This window comes from Ctenopharyngodon idella, chromosome 8 (genome assembly GCF_019924925.1).
Source record: "Ctenopharyngodon idella isolate HZGC_01 chromosome 8, HZGC01, whole genome shotgun sequence".
In the NCBI taxonomy this organism is placed as follows: Eukaryota; Metazoa; Chordata; class Actinopteri; order Cypriniformes; family Xenocyprididae; genus Ctenopharyngodon; species Ctenopharyngodon idella.
In genome coordinates, this window is record NC_067227.1 from 29,402,700 (window position 1) to 29,423,458 (window position 20,759).

The 20,759-nt window shown below is 36.4% G+C and overlaps 1 protein-coding gene across 4 annotated transcripts in view; it reads left to right on the forward strand.

Moving 5' to 3' along the window:
- Positions 1 to 2,149: 2,149 nt before the first annotated feature.
- Positions 2,150 to 20,759, forward strand: part of slc6a8 (solute carrier family 6 member 8) — a 43,199-nt gene continuing 24,589 nt past the window's right edge. For 2 of the 4 annotated variants that reach the window (XM_051902550.1, XM_051902551.1), the window contains exons 1-4: positions 2,158 to 3,128; positions 16,838 to 16,969; positions 18,115 to 18,379; positions 18,935 to 19,067. In XM_051902550.1, coding sequence (XP_051758510.1) covers positions 2,834 to 3,128; positions 16,838 to 16,969; positions 18,115 to 18,379; positions 18,935 to 19,067 — 825 coding nt within the window. In that variant the 5' untranslated portion in view covers positions 2,158 to 2,833. Of the gene's footprint in view, positions 3,129 to 16,837; positions 16,970 to 18,114; positions 18,380 to 18,678; positions 18,824 to 18,934; positions 19,068 to 20,759 lie in introns of those variants that run through there. The other 2 variants (XR_007931217.1, XM_051902552.1) reach the window with 2 other exon arrangements.

The following is a 20,759-nucleotide window of genomic DNA, read 5'->3' on the forward strand; positions in this document are numbered from 1 at the left end:
AATTTGGGTTTCAAGAATCTTATAATCTGCCCCAAAAAAAGTGTTTTGAACATTTTAGGGTTGTCATTAGACAAATCTGACCTCAGTTTAATTTTATAGTACCACAAGGACAAACTGTTCCCACCTTTAACAGCCTCAGGAAAAACAACACAGACATACTGCACTACTGCACTCAATACCTGCTACTGACTTTAGTAGAAATAGCCTTTACAAAAATTACCATGGTTTCCAGTTCCCACCAAAATACAATATTAATTCATTATAGTTATTGTTACTAATGTTAAAGGTAGGGTAAGCAATTTTTTAAATAAACACCTTTTCTGGTTGAAACTCTTTTCACATCCTGATAGCAATCAATAATAGAAGCAGTCTAGATATTAAATCATGTACATATATCTTCTGTGGAAGTCTCTCAGGAGCGAAAAAATGTTCGTCCAATCATTGCATTCGGATACAATGTCCTACCTGCCTGTCATCATATGTATTTTTATACCTCCGTGCACCCAGACATCACGTGTCTTCAGCGCGTTCCATAAGGCTATGCAGAATTGTAGACAGACAGTCTCCGAGTGCCACAAACAAACAGCAGTCACCTTTTATAGTTCCACCTGAACCAAAACTACGAGCTTATGCTGCATTTAGGCCATGTCGTAACTGTAATTATGTTCTACTCGGAGCTGTTCGTGTCCTTTAGACTCAGATTTATGCGTTTCTTTGTCAACACTATCAATGCCGAAATTAATCTGCAGGAGTCAGGTGGTACAAGTAAGAGCTCTGTAAGTTGTTTACGTTCATTATTATTGTAATGTTATGTGCTTTCTTTGAGGCATGAGGTAATTTAACGCCGTATCTTGTGGCGCTTTGCAGACTCTGCACTAGCTGTGTGCTGTGCATGTGTTTTGGAGGAGGCGTGGCTTTGGAGAGCGCTCTGGAGGCAGGGTGGGATGTTTTCAAAGCTATCTTGCTATTGCTAGCCTCTCCGAAATTGCCTACCCTACCTTTAATCCATTATAAAATAACATGGATCGCATTCAAACAGTGTAAGAAACTTCTAATTACTAATTGTGAATACCAAGTTACCATAGTTTTCTTGCAGTAACAATAACTGGTAAAAACGATGTCTATATGTATGTGTGTGTGTGTGTATATATATATATAATTATTTTCCCCCTCTTGGCAGAGCATTTCAAATCAATAAAAAATCTGCAGTGCTTCATGGAAGTTTGTAATTTTCCAGATAGGACAACAGGATCTCCTGTGGTCAGACTGAGGTTTATATACTTTGAAATGCAAAAAAAGTGTTGGGTGTAGGCTACTCAATGACTAATAGTCCTCACGGCGCTACGTAGCCTGTGGGTATGTTTGGAATGTCATATCATACTACATCTGCTGACATCCTGCCCGCATGTGCTAAAAGTCTCTTCCCACTTCTGCTGGTAGCTGTCTTTCTAGTCTCAAATGACAATCAAAAAATTAGATTAAATTTTAAATATATACATATGTATTTTACAATTAAAATTATATTTATATTATTCATATTACCATTTATTTTTATTTAATGTTGATGGATAAGCATAGTTTGTGTGAAAAGTAGTTAATTTATAATTCATTTTTACAGATTTTTGATGACTGTGGGTCATGGTCTTTTGCGCCCCCAAAATCTTTACACTTATTTAATTAATTATTTTTTTTTATTAATTATTTTCTGTTATCTAATTCATTTGATAATTCACTTTTTATTTGTTTATTTTTTTGTGGTTCTCTTTTAAATTTTTTATTTTTACTTCAAAATCAAAAGAAAGAATATATATATATATATATATATATATATATATATATATACACACACACACACACACACACATTTAAGAAGTACATTTTGTTATAAATAAAAGTATTTATACATCACAAATTCACTGCCCTTAATTTATGCTGCTTACAATTTTTTAAAAATGCATCGTGCTTTTATAAGTCGATCAAACTGCAATGAAAATCTTTCATATCTGACCTCGCGCAGCGCACCAGTGAGCTAGAATCGCACTTGCTGCGTAGTATGCAGTATACAGTATGTAGTGTGCGGCGTACGTGAGCTTTCCATTCCCTGTTTTCCATAAGCGGGGCAGAGGGGGAGGGTTGAGCTTCAAATGACGTTACCGAGCCCGTTAAAACACCGAGCGGCTTCGCGCGGACACATCAGACAGTCCGTCCACACGCACGCACAGAGGGACAGCAGCAGCCGCACCTCCTGTAGACACCGAATCGCGTCTCATTTATACATTCTGGGTGTTTTAATACCGATGAGAACGATGGTCTGAAAAGATTTAGGCGATCAATTTGTGAATGTAATTCCATTACATTCATCTGATCAGCGCGCGTAAAGGGCCGCTTTGGTTTTACCGTCTCCTCAGTCGTCTTCTCTCTGAGAGATTCACGTGCCCATGCGATTCTTCAGACTCACCTTTAAGTGTTTCGTGGATTGTTTTTGAAGGTGCTGTTTCAAATCGGTGTCTTTTTTCTTTTAAGGTCTATTATTTATTTTACAAACGCGCTTTTTGATAAAACAAACCAACAAAACCGTTGCCAATTTCGCCGAGAAAATCAAACTGCCAACGGAAAAATACATTCGTTAAGAATAACACTGCTGATTTTATTAAATAAAAGGATAAAGGACCAGATCCTGTGCACCTGAAGAGGAACAAAAGGGACATCTTGCTGTGAAAAGAAAATTGAAACTGTCCAAAAACAATAAGAGATCAAATATTTATTTTTGACTGCTGATTTAAGCCCTTCTCGAGTCTTGTGAGGAGGTTGATTTGCTTTGTTTACACGAGAGATGGAGAAATCATCTCTAGACGCAGACTGCTGCGCCCTGAACATGGTCCTGGTGGAGGAGAAGAAGGGCCATCTCATTCCCAATGGAAACGCGCATCAAGGCGTCAATGGGACCCTTAACGGGGGACCCATATCAACGGCCACTGGAGCCATATCTGCGGTGGAGAAGAGGCAGGGCTACCCCGAGCGAGAGACGTGGACCAGACAGATGGACTTCATCATGTCCTGCGTGGGGTTCGCCGTGGGTCTGGGGAACGTCTGGCGCTTCCCGTACCTGTGCTACAAAAATGGTGGAGGTAAGACATTCTCTGCAGCACATTCAGATCCCTTTAGATGACAGCCCACCCCCCACCCCCACCTGTGACGTCACTTGCACGATGGAAGACACCTCCTGTGTCTGACCTGACTCATTCATTCATTCATTCATTGCCATTTACCAAGCATATCCTCTTATTTACGTGTGAAATTACTTTTTAAATCATTAATAATGCTGTAATAGTGTGTGTGTGTGTGTGTGTGTGTGTATATATATATATATATACACACACACACACACACACAGAGCCTCAAAAATGCATTTGAACGCTTAAGAGGCATTCAAAGATATAAAATGATATATTGCTTTATATGTTGTATGGATGCGGATTATGGATGCAGATCATAAATGCATGAAATATTAATACACAATAACTTATTCATTACACTACAACAGTATTTTTTAAAATTGTAGTTTCATTTTCAAATTGCATATGCAAACAATACCTTAAAATGGTAGGTTATCACCTGAGCACACTGTTGTTTCCTGCTTGTCCAGTTCATGTAATTTTGAGTGCTATTTTGGTGCCATCAATGTTGCCATTATTTAGTAGTCATGATATAAAAGAATCAATAAGCGATTAAGTGAAGACATGAATATTGGTATCTGAATGTCAATGTATTAGATAAAATAAAATATCAAATAAAATGGCATTTATTTAAAAGAAAATGTAGCACAAACACACTTTTCCAACAAAGTTTAAAGTGAATTAGTTGGGTTTTAATGATAAAGCAATAGATATACTGTTAAAATGTATTCATTTTGATGTACGATTCAAAGTACTACTTGGCAGGCCACTGTGTGGCTGTACAGTATGAATTAAAGTTTAATTACATTTCTAACTATTTGAGTTTGCTTTAATGACCTGTTAAACACTGTATAAGTTTGTTCATATAATTATAAAGCTGGTGTATTTGTCAAACGTGTCAGTACACCATGACTCCCATGACTTTGCTATAGACATTAGGAGTGCGCATTGTACGTGCTGGATCACATGTTTGTAAGATGATCCAGTTCTTTGGCTTTTTTTCCCCCTTTTGACTAGTGTCTTAAATCAGCTCTCATTTATTGCTGCACACTGAGCACACACCCCGTGCACACTCCTGTTGTATTTCAGAGCGTCAAATGCAGCTATAAATGGATATTCAAGGTGAAAATGCTCTATATAGAATATATGACACTGAATGCAATGCATGAAATCACAAGTAGAGGTCACACATTTCTATGCAACCATTAGAGGTCACGCATGCTTTGACAAAAATAGCTCAAGATCAAATTCAAGGTTTTATCTGATAAATCTCGACTGTGTCTTAAAAATTTAAATATATATAATTGAAAAAAAATATATTTTTGGGTGTTTTTAAGCGTGTATAAATAATTTCATTTGGCTTTAGTGCAATTATTTTAATTTGGCTAACAACATGTCTTTACTAACAAAGCTGACTATGATGCCCAAAATGCTCTCTATGTAGTCAGCTCATTAGGCTTTGGGACACAGCCGTTGTTTAATGACGGATTCGAGTAGCATTAGTAGTCATGGTGCGCCTCTTCATCGTCACTGTTTCGCCATTGATTCTCTCTTTTTTGCTCTATGAGTCATCTTCTGATGGCTATAGAATGTGAAGTCCAAGTCTGCGTAACACTTCAAGACCCTATTAGAAAGAGATCCATTGTTTTTGCCTGAATGACGAAGCTGTCTCCCCGTGTCCCCAGCGCTTTGGATGCAGTCCAGCGTTTGCTGAATGAATGGCCATACTTTTTTAGTCTTGATGTATGGGGATGTTATGGAAGCTTATTTCTGCCATGGAAAAAATTTTTTTTTAAAGATAATTGGTAGTTTATATCTTGCAATTCTGACTTTTTTTCTCACAATTTTGACATTTTCTTGCAATTGTGAGTTCATATTTCGCAGTTTTGACTTCTTTTCTCAGAATTGTGGGGTATAAACTCGCAATTATGAGTCATAAAGTCCAATTCTGAGGAAAAAAAAGAGTGACTTATGTGTGATTTATATCTTTCAATTCCAAGAAAAGGTCAGAATTGTGAGATATAATGTCGCAATTCCATTTTTTACTTTTTATTCAGTGGCGGTAACAAGCTTCCATACAATCTTCTCTGGGAGAATGAAAATCTTCTGCTATTCTGAAAAGTCTCCCACTATCCTTGGGAAAATTCCAATAATGGAATTATTCACTTAAAACATCTCGTCAAGATGTATAACGTTACTCTGAATATGTGAACTGTAAGAGTGATCTTTGGCACTGCCCTGAATCCCTGTAGTGAGCTAAATGTCAAGACTAGGTCAATGTTGTGTTAGCACTTGGGTTGCAATTCTATTCGGTCTTGACGGATAACTTGATTTTATTATCTTCTGGTTATTTAGATAGAGAAGATGTCAGTGTGTTTTGGATCTGAAATCTCAACCACCTGTGGTAGAGGGGAAAGGTGATGGAAACCGACTGCTGGGAACATTTCACGAAAGACCATCAATTCTTCCGAAAACAATAAGTGATTCAAATAAGATGTGCCAGCTTGAGAAATATGAGATGCATAAGTGTCTCGTGAGAATTGGCTGACTCTTCTTGCTCAAATACTTTCTTTACCCCCAACAAGAAGCTCTAAGGTAACAGAATTACAGTGCCCTGGTACAGGTCGCCAAACACAATGTGTCGTCTTTGTGTGTAAACTTGACAGGCTCCTGAATTGTTTTGCCAAATCAAATCGAGCCTCTAAAAGACCAAAAAGGTCTTGCTGGCAAGAGGAGAGTAAATACGGATCATGTCTCACATTCTTGACTTTTACTCAGTGTTCACAGGTTGAGGCTGTGAGATACTTGTGATATTTACTTTTCTCACTCTCAGAAGACAAATTTAGCCACAGGTCAAATTCAAACCCATGGAATCATTTATTTAAGTATAAAGGGGTGTTGTTCTTTCTTAAAAGGAATAGCTCACCCAAAAATAAAAATTATTATTTAATGACCCTCGTGCAGGGCTCCAGAATAATATTTGAGAACAGGTATCACTAAATTCTACAGATGGTGGAGTCAGCACCTGATTTGGTAACGCTGGGGGGATTTTATATTTTAATAATAAAATTACTGTTGTTTTGCATTGATAAGTACAGTTACTGATAATATTACACTTGTTTTTCGGAAATTTGATAGGGAGTGGAAATGGCTAATAAGTACTCCTCTGCCGTCATCTACTGGTTACAGTGGTAATTTTATGTCTTTTTTTTCTTAAATAAAAGTGTTTGCCACGAAGTGTTCGTTTATGATGTTAGTTCCTACATCTTTAAACTTTTAGATTTACAAATCAACACATCTAAAATAACATTAAAATTGCATAATATTTAGAGATTTGAAGTGCTGGAAAAAGTGTGAAGCATGTGAAAGCCCTTGAAAAGTGCTCGAATTTCACCCTCAAAAGGTTGTACGACCCTGAGATGAATAATGTAAAAAAACATTCAGCTGTCTCTGCCACAATACCATGGTTACAGATGGTGGAGTCAGCACCTGATTTGGTAGCGCTGGGGGGATTTTATATTTTAATAATAAAATTACTGTTGTTTTGCATTGATAAGTACAGTTACTGATAATATTGCATTTGTTTTTTGGAAATTTGATGGTAAAGCACTGAGTTTAAATTGAGATGTAGAAAAAAAAAATTTTATTAACAAGAGTAACATGCAAAAACCTAATTTTTATAGGGAAAATTTAAATATTCTACTCTTATTAAATGTACCATTGTTTTTCTATAGTATCATACTGTACTGACCGACAGCTTCAGTGATTATAAAAGGAGCTCTCTTTACATGCTGTGTAATTCCATCACGATTTGTCACAATAATAATAATTCAGTCAACTTTTTTCTATATGTTAGGGAGATAAAATCAACTTTTATTAACAACAGTAATGTGCAAAAACACAGGAATTTCACCCTCAAAAGGTTGTACGACCCTGAGATGAATAATGTAAAAAAACATTCAGCTGTCTCTGCCACAATACCATGGTTACAGTTAGCTTTGCTACATTAAATCCATGGTGAATGTTGGTGATTTGTGGACTGAAAAGCCTTCTATAACGTGTTCCTTCATGGCACTATGTTTCTCCTGGTTTTCACGTCAGTGCTGTTTGATCTGATATCTATGGTTTACAACAGAGAATTCTGCACTGAATTTGAATGCTTCCCACTAGATCTTGCTGCGATGTTATTAATTCTGCCGCAAATTCAAACGCTTTCTCACTGGATCTCCCAACACTGTGTAACGGTGTCGCATGCTCGAGATCAGCCCCTGTTCTGAGCTCAAACAAGTAGTGCAGTTTTGTTCTACTTTGTTTTGTTTGCCGTTTAATGTTTCTCGTATGCAACAGAAATGGCAGCTCTTATCAGTTGGGCACAGTGGTGCTGGCACCAGTGCAACCTCTAACAAAATGTAGTCGCACCGGCAGGAAAAGAGGCGGCAGTCTGGAGCCCTGCCATCATATATTTAAGAAAACCTGTATCACTAGAAGGAGATATTAATAGCAGAATGTCCAAGTTGCTTTTTGGTGCAATGAAAGTGAATAGTGACTACGACACAGCAAGACTTTTAAGGCCATATTTTCATTAATAATGACTTGCGTTTCAGTTTGTTCCTCACACACACACACAAAAAAATATATATATATGACTTCGGAAGACCTGAAATAGAGTGCATGAGTTTTATGTACTACTTTTACGATGCTTTTATGCATTTTATTCTTTCATTTAGATCTACTTTCATTTCATTTTTTTGTATGGAAGAAATCAGCTTTGACCTTCTACTTAACATCCTCTTTTGTGCTCCATGCAAGATAGTGTTTTTTAGTTTTAGTAATTTTATTGTGTGCTTTTGACATTATTACTTTTTAAATATTTTATTTATCTTTATTTTTAGTACTTCAACTTATTATATTTCAGTAGTTGCCGAGGCTACATTTCGAATTTCTAAAAAATTTTAAGTTTACGTTTTTGTTTTTTTTAAAAATTATTTTATTTTATTTCTATTAAGGAAAATGATTTTTAATAATTTTAGTTTATAGCAACACTGATGCAAGAAACAAAGTCATACAGGTTTGGAGCGACACGAGGATTGATAAATAGTAAATATTCATTGTTGAGTGAACACTTCATCTAATATATCGCAGTATGCTAAAGCCTCAAAGACAGTGTTTCTCCGTGTCCTTCTATAACTCCTGTTTGTATCAGGAGACTTTGCAGTTTTGATACAGTGTTGCTAATCCGTTTCTAGTCAAATCACTTGTGAGCTAATTGATTTCCCATAGACCTCACAAGAGGTTTCTCCGCACCTGTAGTGAAGGTTTGCTAATTTTCCTAATTCCCAGTAGAGAACTCAGATTCTATTAAAACAGTCTAAAGTTCTTGATGTGAACCACTTAAAGTTAATAGACCCCCTGTTGTGTTAATCTGTAGGTCAGGGGCCATATCTTACCACTAAGAGTTCTCCTAAATGGCAGTAAAAGTTCTTAGCTAAAAGTTTTCTCTTAAAACCTATTCACAAAGCTGCTGAGACCAACTTTTACTAAGGAATAGAGAGAAGTCTTAAGCTAAGAGAAAGGGTGGGGTTGACCTCGTTGCTATGGACTATGCCCAAAGTGATTGGCTGATGGGGAGGAGTCTCTGTCAGCGATTTAATCATAGAAATATTGTAGAATGAGGTTGTATGTTGCCATATACAAATAAAGGTTTTAAAATAGAAATGTTGTCATATTCAAATAAAGATTTTAAAATAAAAATGTTGCCATATTCAATTAAAGGTTTTAAAATGTAGGCTAAGTGTCACTAATTAAACTAGTATATGTTCAGCTAATTGTCCACCTCTTACATGTTTGCATCTCGAGAGATTGCAGAATTCAAGTGACAAATTATGTTTTATAAACAAAGTTTGGGAGGAACACATTCAAACGGTCTATCCAATCAGCTTGAGTGGAGGTATATCTACACAGACGAGAGCCGACTCACATAGTTACCTCGACAGTTTTCTGCATCCCAACCCGTTCCTCACTCTCGGCTGGCTGGGGATACGAGGAGAACTAATTCCGAGCTCGGAGCCCTCGATCCCCTTGGACAGCACGCCAAATACGCTTATTATATATTTTTTTTTACTCTATTTGATCATTTGTAAGTGTAAACTAGTGAAAACAACTGCCACAGGTAATCAGGCATTATTATTTAATTATTTATTAAAGATTTATTTTTGGCGTTTTATCTAGATTCAAATCTAAATCAAAATATGTATTGCATTTATGAAGAAAAGGCTCAGCACCCAAGGCTCTATCGCTATTGCCTCAATGGTGTACAGTGTCTTTGGGTGGATTGCTAAGGCGGATTGGCACCAACAATCATTTTAGGACTGTTTTTGATTTTGTCTTAGTGACTTAGGAGTCCTCTTGACTACTCCTAGCGTTTCACAGATTTAGGAGCTAGTTTTAGCGCTAAAATGCTTTGTGAATACCGCCCCAGATCTCTAACCTTAAGTATTAAACTTCTGCATGTTTGCAGTTTGTTACCATGCATTAATTTAAGAGCATGTTACCTGATAACACACAGCCACATGCTTTACTGTAAGATTTTATGGTAGAGGTCAGAGGTCACATTAGTGCTGCCTTATCTGTTTCTTTATACAGCTCTGCAGTCAGTTCAGCAAGTTGCTCACTCTTCTGCTTGTGCTATCTTTCATTGAGCTGCTCAGACTGATACTGTGGCGTCGCTAACTCGTATACAGTATTTACCTGTGAGATGCAATAACGTCCAGTCTTTCTGTTGCCAGGTTACTGGCTGTTTTGCAGCATTATGTAGCAATGCATCAGAGTTAAGAGAGGCCAAGCTGAACAGAATGGTGGCCACATAGTCAGTAGATTTATGATCTCTGCAGTAAAGCCCTCTACCTGTCCTTGGCTGCTGGGTCTGCAATACGGTATCACAGCCATGCTGAAATCTCCCTGATCTGAAGTATTAGTGCTGTGACACTCTTTAATAACAATCTGGCATTGTTATTGTGCTTCAGCTCACAAACAAAGCAGATTGTTTTATCTTCATGGAATTAAAGGAAGGAAATGTCACGTTTTAAGAAACATGACACCGTATTGTTTGTATATGCATTGCATTAAATTTTAACCTCCTTTCCTGTTTTATATTTTCATATATATGTATATTTATTTATTTATTTAAAATATAGATTCTTATATATAATGAGGTCATGTTATTCATTGCCCATATAAGGGATTTTCTGGAAGGTCATAATTTTTATTACTCCTGTGAGTCTCACTTGTGGACTTTGTGTGCAAGGGCGCCCTCTGGCTACAAGTATGAATGAAATTACACGTGAGCGTTTTGGAGCGCTAAACTCTCACATTGGATTATTTATGTCATATAATCATTTGTGTACTATTCATTTTTAAATATCATGATCATCGCCACACCCCTAATTAACACAATAACGATATTTAAATTTTTTAATATCACAATTATCGTCAATAGCGATAAATCGCGACACCCCTACTCATAAGGCACATAAACATTGGCCAAACTTTGACAAAATTTAATTTCCAACATTACTAAGCCTACAAAGTGGATTAGTTTCAAATTCCTGTATTGCAAATTACATTTTAAAATGCGCACTGTTTCAATGTGTCTGTTTCTCAATGGTTAGGCATAAGAAGGCCAGAGATGCCAGCACAGCAGGACATGTTGGCGTCTTGCCTGACTGACATCAGTTCCTCGCTCCACGTGGACGGGCGATTAAGAAGAGCGTCTGTTAATCTTTTAATCCCCTTTTTCTGACTGGGGCCTAACCATGGGTGCTTTAGGGTTCAGACATTGTGTATTATATTCTCCGTAAATTCATCTTCATGTTATTTCAATATGCTGAAAATGTAGTTGTTGCTTAGCAGTTTTAATAGTCTAGTAGCAATATTCTTGTTTTTAGAGCATTTATTAAGGAGGCTCTTGCTCATACTTAACAGTTAGGGATTTGAATAAACATTGAATAAAGTATGAAAGGACATGATTAATACCTCAAAACAGGGAAAACTATATACATTTTCATCTTGTTTTCCCTAACATGAGCCAGACCTTTCATGTTTTTATCATTCAACACCTTATAGAACAAGAATGAGCAGTTGGGATTGTGAAATCACTGTTGTTTTTGTTGTATCTTCAACAAGGTGAATGAATTTCCTCATTCATTGGCATGCATTGTGAAAAAATGTTAGGGCTGCCCACAGCTAAAGATTTTTCTAGTCAACTAGTAGTTATTCAATTAACCCATTAGTCGACTAGTCGCACGTTTATGAGGATGGCATCGAAAATGGTTTGAGTTCGAATTAGCAGTAATTCGGGGGTGGCAATTGAATGGTGTGTTCACTATTATTCTTAATAAAAAACACAAACACAACAACAGAACTGTTCAATGACAAACTCGCTTATATTAAGTAGAACTTTTATTAACAAAAAGAATAAGCACGGCGTACCCCATGCTATAGGCCTAATATAAAACAACAAATAACTTACACAAAGTTTAAATAAAAATCTGAAAATCAGCAAACACTTGTGGAACCAAAAAAATAAACGAATATAAACTCGCTTATATTAAACATAGAACGTTTATTAACAAAACGAATAAGACATATATATATATATATATATGAGAGATGCGCGGATACTAAATTTCTCTGCCGATACCGATAGCCGATTATTCAGAATGATATCAGCCGATACCGATACCGATAGTTTAGTTTTTCTTAAGGAAAAAATAAAATCTCTCCCAAATAATGTTGCAAACTATACAGGGAACCCTCTCATTTGGTACACTACAATATTAGAGGTTACAATTAACAGCAGAGGTATTATATTCAGCTGTTGTTTATTTACAGATATAATAATTACACTCAAATAAAAACTGAAATGTATAAAACTTAGTATGACATAAGGTAGTTTTCATAAGCACTTGTCTTCATGGCAAATTTGCACAAACATATAATTAACAGTAAATAAGCTCCTCTCTAGTGTTTTTTATATGTAGATAGCTAAGGAACTGAACATTGGAAACATATTGTTCACAAGCTATTGATGTCTTTGATGTCTTTGATGTCATGAGACATGATACATTCTGGTAAGTTGTACAATATATTTCAACATTACTTTTATATGCATGCATGTTTTTCAAGATATAACTTGTATTGAAGAGGAAGAAAAGACTCCCGCTCCGAGCTGCCGGAGGCATTACAGCGATCTGACACGTCATATTTAAGAGCGTCAAAACGGCATTTATTGTTTGAATTTCATGATAAAATGGACAGAATTTGAAAACTAAAACTTTAATTCTTAACAGAAGTAATAAAGCACAAATCATTTTGCGATTATTGGATGGGAGGCACTACAAATAATATTTGATGTAGGAAAAAAAAACGCAGACCTGGCAACCCTGGCTTGAACTGATTCATAGGGTCAAAAAGAGCCTGCTCTAACGTCACTATTTTTAAACTGTTAATGCGTTAAAATTCAACAAGTGATTTTCTTCACACACAGTATGTATGAGTTGCAGTCTGAACACGTCTTTCCGCACCCTTTTGATCGACAGGATATAATCGGCCCTGGCCATCGGCAGTTTTTAAACAATCGGCTGATTGCCGATAGTGATAATAATAGATATATATATATATATATATATATTTTTTTTTTTTTCAAATCTTATATTTTTAATCATTTTAATAATTTGTTACTCATTGTCATGGATCACAAGATGTTACAGGCCATAACAATATAATATTTTCTGTAAAAAAGTGTCTTCTATAGCATTTGTTGTCTGAATTAGTCAGTGTCAGTTCTGTTACCGTCAAACTCTGTTACCAAGGTGGAGTAACAGTGTTCACAGTGTGTAACAGAATTGACAGTCATACACAGAGAAAAACACACTCTCTCTCCCTCTGTCTCACACACACATACATGACTGTAAACACTGTTACTCTACGTTGGTAACAGAGTTTGACGTTAACAGAATTGACACTAATTCGCACAACAGGAAATCATGATACTGTATATATAGATATTCTACTGGCAACTAATACTACATTACTAGAATAATGCTTTGCTTCCATTGATTGCGTGTGGTTCTAGCTAGCTGACAGTACACACTGATGCTGGAGGCAAGTTCATTTTCACCTGGTAATACATGAAAACAATATCATTGGCTTCTGACTGAACTGAGCCATATGTGTTGATAGAGCGTCCATATCCATCTGTTCTGTAAGGGGGGAGGTGTGGGAATCTATATTTATAGCTTCCCCTCATTTCCCAAGAAGCAATTCAGTTCTGCCTGTGTTTTAAGACCTGCTTTTTAGAAAGGAGTGAAAACACTTCTTGGGTGTGATTTACAGGATGATGCGAACTGCTCACCTGGGCTTCACACTGCAATTTGGCTAACTGGCAAACAGGATTCAGCACTGCTGCGATCGCTAACTCTCAATGCATTTTTAGCCCATCCAGAATAGAAAGCTTAACATATTTTCACCACACCTGATGTGGCTGCCTTGAGCTGGTGAAAGTTAAGTAAGGGATAATGTACAGTCAGTGTTCAGTCATTATCACAAAATACTCTGACAGGGTTTATTTGGTGATAACGAGCAGCTAATAGAACATGATCCAGAATTATTATGTGGCTACTCAGCAAATAAGTAAATAAACGGACATGAAATATTGATTATATTTTATTAGCAAATGTGTAGACGCTGCAGAGAGACAGAACACCACAACTATGTATGAAACATAAGTAGGCAGCCACTTAATAACAAAGTCCCTTTAAGACAAGTCATTTCACTCGACGGTCATCTTTGAAACGCCTCTTGGGCATGCAAGTGCAGCTCCTATCTCTTTGAATGGGGAAACATCAAATTCTCCAAAACTATTCGCCATGCTTTTGATTAAATTTCATATATAAAATCACCAATGAAATCTGAAAAACTGTCTCATAAATTTTGTTTCTAAACCCTCGAATCATGACAAAAAACGTCATTTTTCAGGCTGGATCAAGCTAATGTGCACGCACAGTCCTAAGTGCGTGTCTCTATAGGAAGCGCGCATCTGACTGTTTCTATAGGAACCGGAGCTTCTAACGGCAGCTGCAGTGATGCGCTGACTTTACCAATTGGCGATTGGCTCTTATTTAGAGGGCGGAACTTATTCCGCCATATTGCACGTTGCACTTTCTCCCATTCATAATAATACGAGTGCACCGTCTTTCTATATACAGTATAAAGTCTTTGTTAATACAGAATTTCTGTGGTCAACGGTCATTATTTAGACATATTTGAAAGCTGAATGTCGTTTCAGAATCAAGTATTCCATATAAAGCAAGATATTAGCTTGACAGCATGTTAGATGTATTCATAAGAGCTCTGCTAATGTTAGCATCATGATCAGTACATCATAAATCATGCTGCCACTTTTTATTAGTGTTAGTTCACCCAAAAATTATCCTTTACTCACCCTCATGTCGTTCCACACCCGTAAGACTTTCATTCATGTTCAGAACACAAAGATATTTTTAATGAAATCTGAGAGATTTCTGTCCCTCCATTGACAGCTACGCAACTAGCACTTCGACGCTTCAAAAAGTTCATAAAGAGATTGTAAAACTAATCCATATGAATTGAGCGGTTTAGTCCACATTTTCTGAAGAGACTCGATCGCTTTATATGGGAACAGATTGTATTTAGGCTTTTATTTACATATAAACATTCATCAACTCGCACATCAGATATGGTAAACGGAAGCTCAATCATGTTTGCTTGATGTGCGAGAAGCAATGAGGTTTGTTCTCGTGTGTTACTAAGCACGTTTGAGCTTCTGCGAGAACCAATGAGGTTCATTCTCGCGTGTCAAGCAGTTTCGATTGAGCTTCTGCTTAAGTTCGCTGATCAAAATACGTCAAAATGGCAATGTGTGATTATCAAATAGTATTACATTTTGGGAAGATGTCAATCCCAATGTGGGATTATGATTATAAGCCACCTAATTCCTCTTGAATTATATCAGTAGACATCATTAGCAATGGAACACCTGGTCTTATGCATTAAAAGAGAAAGAGCTGAAAAGATTCCTCACTTTTCTGAGAGCATAATAATGAGCGCACGCTGATACAGAGTCAAGTGATCTATGCGCACAACGTCAGCTACTGCAGTACGCGCAAGACTGTGTGTGTGTGTGTGTGTGAGTCACGCTTGTTTTATTCCGCTCTAGCTGAGTACGTGTTCACGCATTGACCCGCAGTCACATTCTCATGCATCATCCGCTCACGGGGCATTGCCATGGTGTTCTCTTTTGTTTGCAAATGAACCCGACACTAGCCCACATATGCATATTTTCCTCTTTTTTCACAGAGGAATACACTCACATAGCGGCTGCGGTCTGAAGATCTGTGCAGCACATTGTGTTCGGTGCTTCCTTCTGTAGGCAGTTCATCAAAGGCTTCTTTCTGAGTCACGAGTCCAACAGAAGCTGTTGTTTTCTGAATGGAAACTGGGCAGTGCTCCCAAAGAAGCCACTTCATTCATATCAGTGTTTTAAATTAGCTGCAGGAGTTGCTGTTATTTTATTGTTTTAGGTTATCTGGCTTGTATTCGTTCTAAATTGGCTGTGTATCCGCTAGCCTGCAGAGCTAGCATTACGTAAGCGTGTCGTTTTGTATAACGGCGTCCCACTCTGCCTTTTTTTCCATCGCATCCTTTTTTTCCCCTCTGTCTGTCGCACGCACCCATCTTCCCCCGCAGTCACCTCGGCGATGAGTGGCAGGTGACATCATCAAGACTTTCATTGAGCATGCCAGCACGGTTTTCAGTGGATAATCTGCATCACACCGGCGACCAACCCCCCTCCCTAAGCCGCTACTGTGGCTGTCAATCTCAGATCAGTCGAGCGAAGGTTTATTGCTGCCGACGCATCAGTGTGCTGCCGCACAGACCGCATGATGAATGCTAATGCGGCCAGCAGCAGTCAAATCCTAGCTGACGTGCCAACATGTGATGGTGTTGTGCACAAATAGCAGATAATTCCCTCAGTTAAAATGGTCACCTGTGTTGTAATACTTTGAAGATGTGTAAAATGCAATACTGCGTTGTTTTTTGGGGTTAATTGGCATTATATGCATCATGAGACCTCGGTTTATGTTTCTAGGTATTATTTTATTGGTACATTATGACATCTTGTGACTAGAATGAATCGAAAATGCAATTCTTTGAATTTCATATAAAGTGTTTGACCTTCAAATCGAGCCTTTACTACACATTTCTTGTCTTATTGTGAACGATTCATCAATGCATGTTAATCTAACAATTATTCCTATTCTTTCATCAAAATGCAATAATTTACATGGGGTGTGAATGTCATTCCATGTTGTCTTTTTTTTTTAAAGTTATATGTATGGGCTTTTTGTGCCTTTATTTGGAGAGAACAGTAGAGAGCAGACAGGAAAGCATTGAGCAGAGAGAGGGGGGCAGGATTGGCAAAGGACCTCGAGAGGGGAATCGAACTCGGGTCGCCGTGAACGCATTTGCGCCATATGTTGGCACACTAACCACTAGGCTATCACCGCTGACATTCCGTGTTTTCTTTAACATTTCTCTCTGTCTCTATTGCTGTGTGTTCACAGGAGTGTTCCTCATTCCCTATGTGTTGTTCATATTTCTGGGAGGCATTCCGATATTCTTCCTGGAGATAGCGCTGGGTCAGTTTATGAAGGCTGGAAGCATCAATGTGTGGAACATTGCCCCTCTTTTTAAAGGTTTGCTCTATCTTTATGCTTTACCTTACTTTTTTAGTTATGATACTATTTTAGGTTGTCCCTTAAAACATTGCACATGCATTCTTTATTTAATTTTATTTTATAAAATTTATTATAATTTTAATCCTATTATATTATATTATATTATATTATATTATATTATATTATATTACATTATATTATATTATATTTACTAATAAATTATTATATTATATTTAATTTATTAGTAGAATAAATAAAAAAATGCTTTTATATATAATAATATTTTGTATTTAATAATACATAAATAATAGTTTATACATAAATGTTATATATAATACAATATTTTGTGTTTGTATATAAAATATTATAATATCTATAATAATAGTATTATATTATCTATAATAATAGCATTATATTATATTATATAAGTAGAATAAATTACAAAAGTGCTATTTTATATATAATATTTTGTATTTAATAATACATAAATAATTGTTTATACATAAATGTTATATGTAATACAATATGTTATATTTATATATAAAATATTAGAATATCTATAATAATATTATTATATTATATTATATTAAAGCAGAATAAATTACAAAAATGCTATTTTATATATAATAATATTTTGTATTTAATAATACATAAATAATTGTTTATACATAAATGTTATATATAATACAATATTTTATATGAATGTATAAAATATTACAATATCTATAATATAGTATTATAAAATAGTATTATTATAATATGAATAATACTATAATAATTATTACATAATATACTGTATATTATTATATATATTATTATAATATATAATAATATCACCTAATATCATCAGTACAAAATATCTATATCACATAATATCTAGACTTTGTATTCTGATATATTTCAAAATTATAAACATATTTTATCACAAAAAGGGTACAAATATATTATTACAATTATGGATGCTCTTATATATATTTTTGCCTCATTCTGTAGTTTAAAGACAACATGTAATCAAATTTAACTCTATTTACTGCCTGAATGCATGATTCATCAGTACATGTTATGTAAGGGATACTGTTCAGCTGAAGGGTTTATTTTTAATTGATTTAAGTTAAATGCATTTTGAATGCTGTTTCATACTGTGTTTTACTGGTTTGTTTTAGGACTTGGCTATGCCTCCATGGTGATTGTGTTCTTCTGTAACACGTACTACATTATGGTACTTGCCTGGGGTTTCTATTACTTCATAAAGTCCTTCAATTCCCCGCTGCCCTGGTCCACCTGCGACAACCCATGGAACACAGAGAACTGCATCGAGATCTTCCGCCACGGCGACTGCCTGAACGGCACCATTGTCAACTCCACATATGGCAACCTGACGTGCGAAGAGCTTGCTAACGGGCGTTCCCCTATTATTGAATTCTGGGAGTGAGTGATTGTTTTTTTAAGCCATTCATTCATTCATTCTCTCTGCAATATTCAAAATGCCTTTTATGTAAGAACCACTCTTGACAAGATTTATGCATTGTTATTGTTGTTAAAATTTAACTTGCATTTCTTATTTGGACTTGGTTGTTTTACTGTTAATAAATCCCACATGTCAGAGCCGGTTAAACACGTTATTCATTTTCTGCCTATAATGAACCTGTGGTATTACATTTAGTCACATGGTGCTGCCTGTACAATCTGGATCTGTGTATGAGGTTTATGAATTTCATATTATTGGCTATGCAAGGTGAAATCTCAGATTTGGAAGGACATCTGTTTACAGAGCACATGGATTGACCGTTCAAAACGGTTCATGGTTAGTTTTCATGTCATCAGTGACAGTAGACTATACAACTCTGGAAAGTCATCACTTTCAAGCTACATGTGAGTTAGGTAGTTATGAATTAAATAAATTAAAAATAAAAACTGCAATGAAGCAAAGCTTTGTGAGCGCTATACAGTGCTTTCATTTATGAACGTCTTTCTCCATCTCAGGAACAAGGTTCTGAACATCTCGGATGGGCTGGACCAGCCAGGCGTCATGAACTGGGAACTGACGCTGTGTCTGTTGGCCGTGTGGGTGATGGTTTACTTCTGTGTGTGGAAGGGGGTGAAGTCAACAGGAAAGGTGAGGACACTCTTTCTTTCTTTAGTGCTTCTCATTACATGTGTGAATCTTGTGTGGGTTGAAGAGAGGTAAAAGCAGTCACATGGACAGCAGAGAATCAGATACCTGCACTACATCTTAAGCTTGGTTACGTAACAGTCAGAGCTCATTGTTAACTAGTATTGGGGAAGCTACTAGCCACTTAAACTACAGTCAAGCTACCTACTCTTTGGAAAAATTACTAGATACATTACAAGCTACTATATTTTTAAATACACACTACCGTTCAAAAGTTTGGGGTCAGTAATGTTTTACTTTTGAAAGAAATTCATACTTTTATTCAGCAAGGATGCATTAAAGGATTAGTTCACTTCAGAATGAAAATTTCCTGATAATTTACTTACCCCCATGTCATCCAGGATGTTTATTGTCTTTCTTTCTTCAGTCGAAAAGAAATTATGTTTTTTGAGGAAAACATTCCAGGATTTTTCTCCATATAGTGGACTTCAACGGGTTGAAGGTCCAAATTGCAGTTTCAATGCAGCTTCAAAGGGCTCTACACGATCCCAGACGAGGAATAAGGGTCTAATCTAGCGAAACAATCATTTTCTAAAAAAAAATAAAAAAAATTTAACCACAAATGCTCGTCTTGCACTGCTCTGCGATGCGCCACGCATTACGTAATCACGTTGGAATGGTCACGCGTGACGTAGGCAGAACTACCGTGGCAGGGCGAAAAACTCCAATTTCAAAATCGTCCGACATCGTTGTTTTTACCTTTTTTGGTAAAGGCCATTTAACTTAGTCTTTGCACATTTTGCAGTGCTTGTTGCAGTTATGGGATTGCCTTCTTCACAAATAATCATTTTGGATCTTCTGTAACCGTTTTCACATCAGGAAGCACCTCACTATGTTTTGGAACAGAGCATATATTCCTAGTAATTTCAGTGTTTTGTAATTCAAACAGCCCATTGAATCCAACATTTTTATCTAATCTGAAACTTTAATTAACTTTAATTCACTCTGCAGGACATTTCATATGTTCTTATGTAATCTTATCTTATGCTGCACATAAATTCATAAAAATATGATGTCAAACACTGCATCTTATGCATCTTATTTAATTTCCCAGGTTGTTTAGCTCAAGTGCAATGTGACTTTCTTGTGTAACCTTGATTCGCATAGCTCCACCCACTGCTGCTCTATTATAGTAGTGCTGAAGTGAGGCAGAAAGGTAGCCATAGCAACATTATTTGCCATGGGGGTGTGGCGGGAAATATTACAAAGTGCCTTGTCAGGGAGGCACTCTGAGATTGGTCGGTCACGAGCGGGTGTCTGCAGTGGGACGTGATAAGGTGCTCGTACAAATGGCCAACAGCCATATTCTCTCTCTGGGAGGCGGGATCATGTGAACCCTTAGTGATATAATTACTTCATTTTATTTCTGCTGCGTATTACTGTGTAGAAGGTCATCCTCGTATTACAAACATGGTTTGTTTTGTTCTAAAGTCTGCTGTGTTACTCCTGTGTACTCAAAGCAGGACTTAGTGTTTCTAGTAAACAGTTAAAGAAGGTAAATAATGGAAAGTAGGTTATTTAAACTTGTTTATTTAGTTAAATATTTAGTTGCCAACTTGTGTTTTTCCTATTTCATTGATGGAAAGGACACTGTGAGTAAGCGTTGAGTCAAGCTCATTCAGATGACTGACGTAC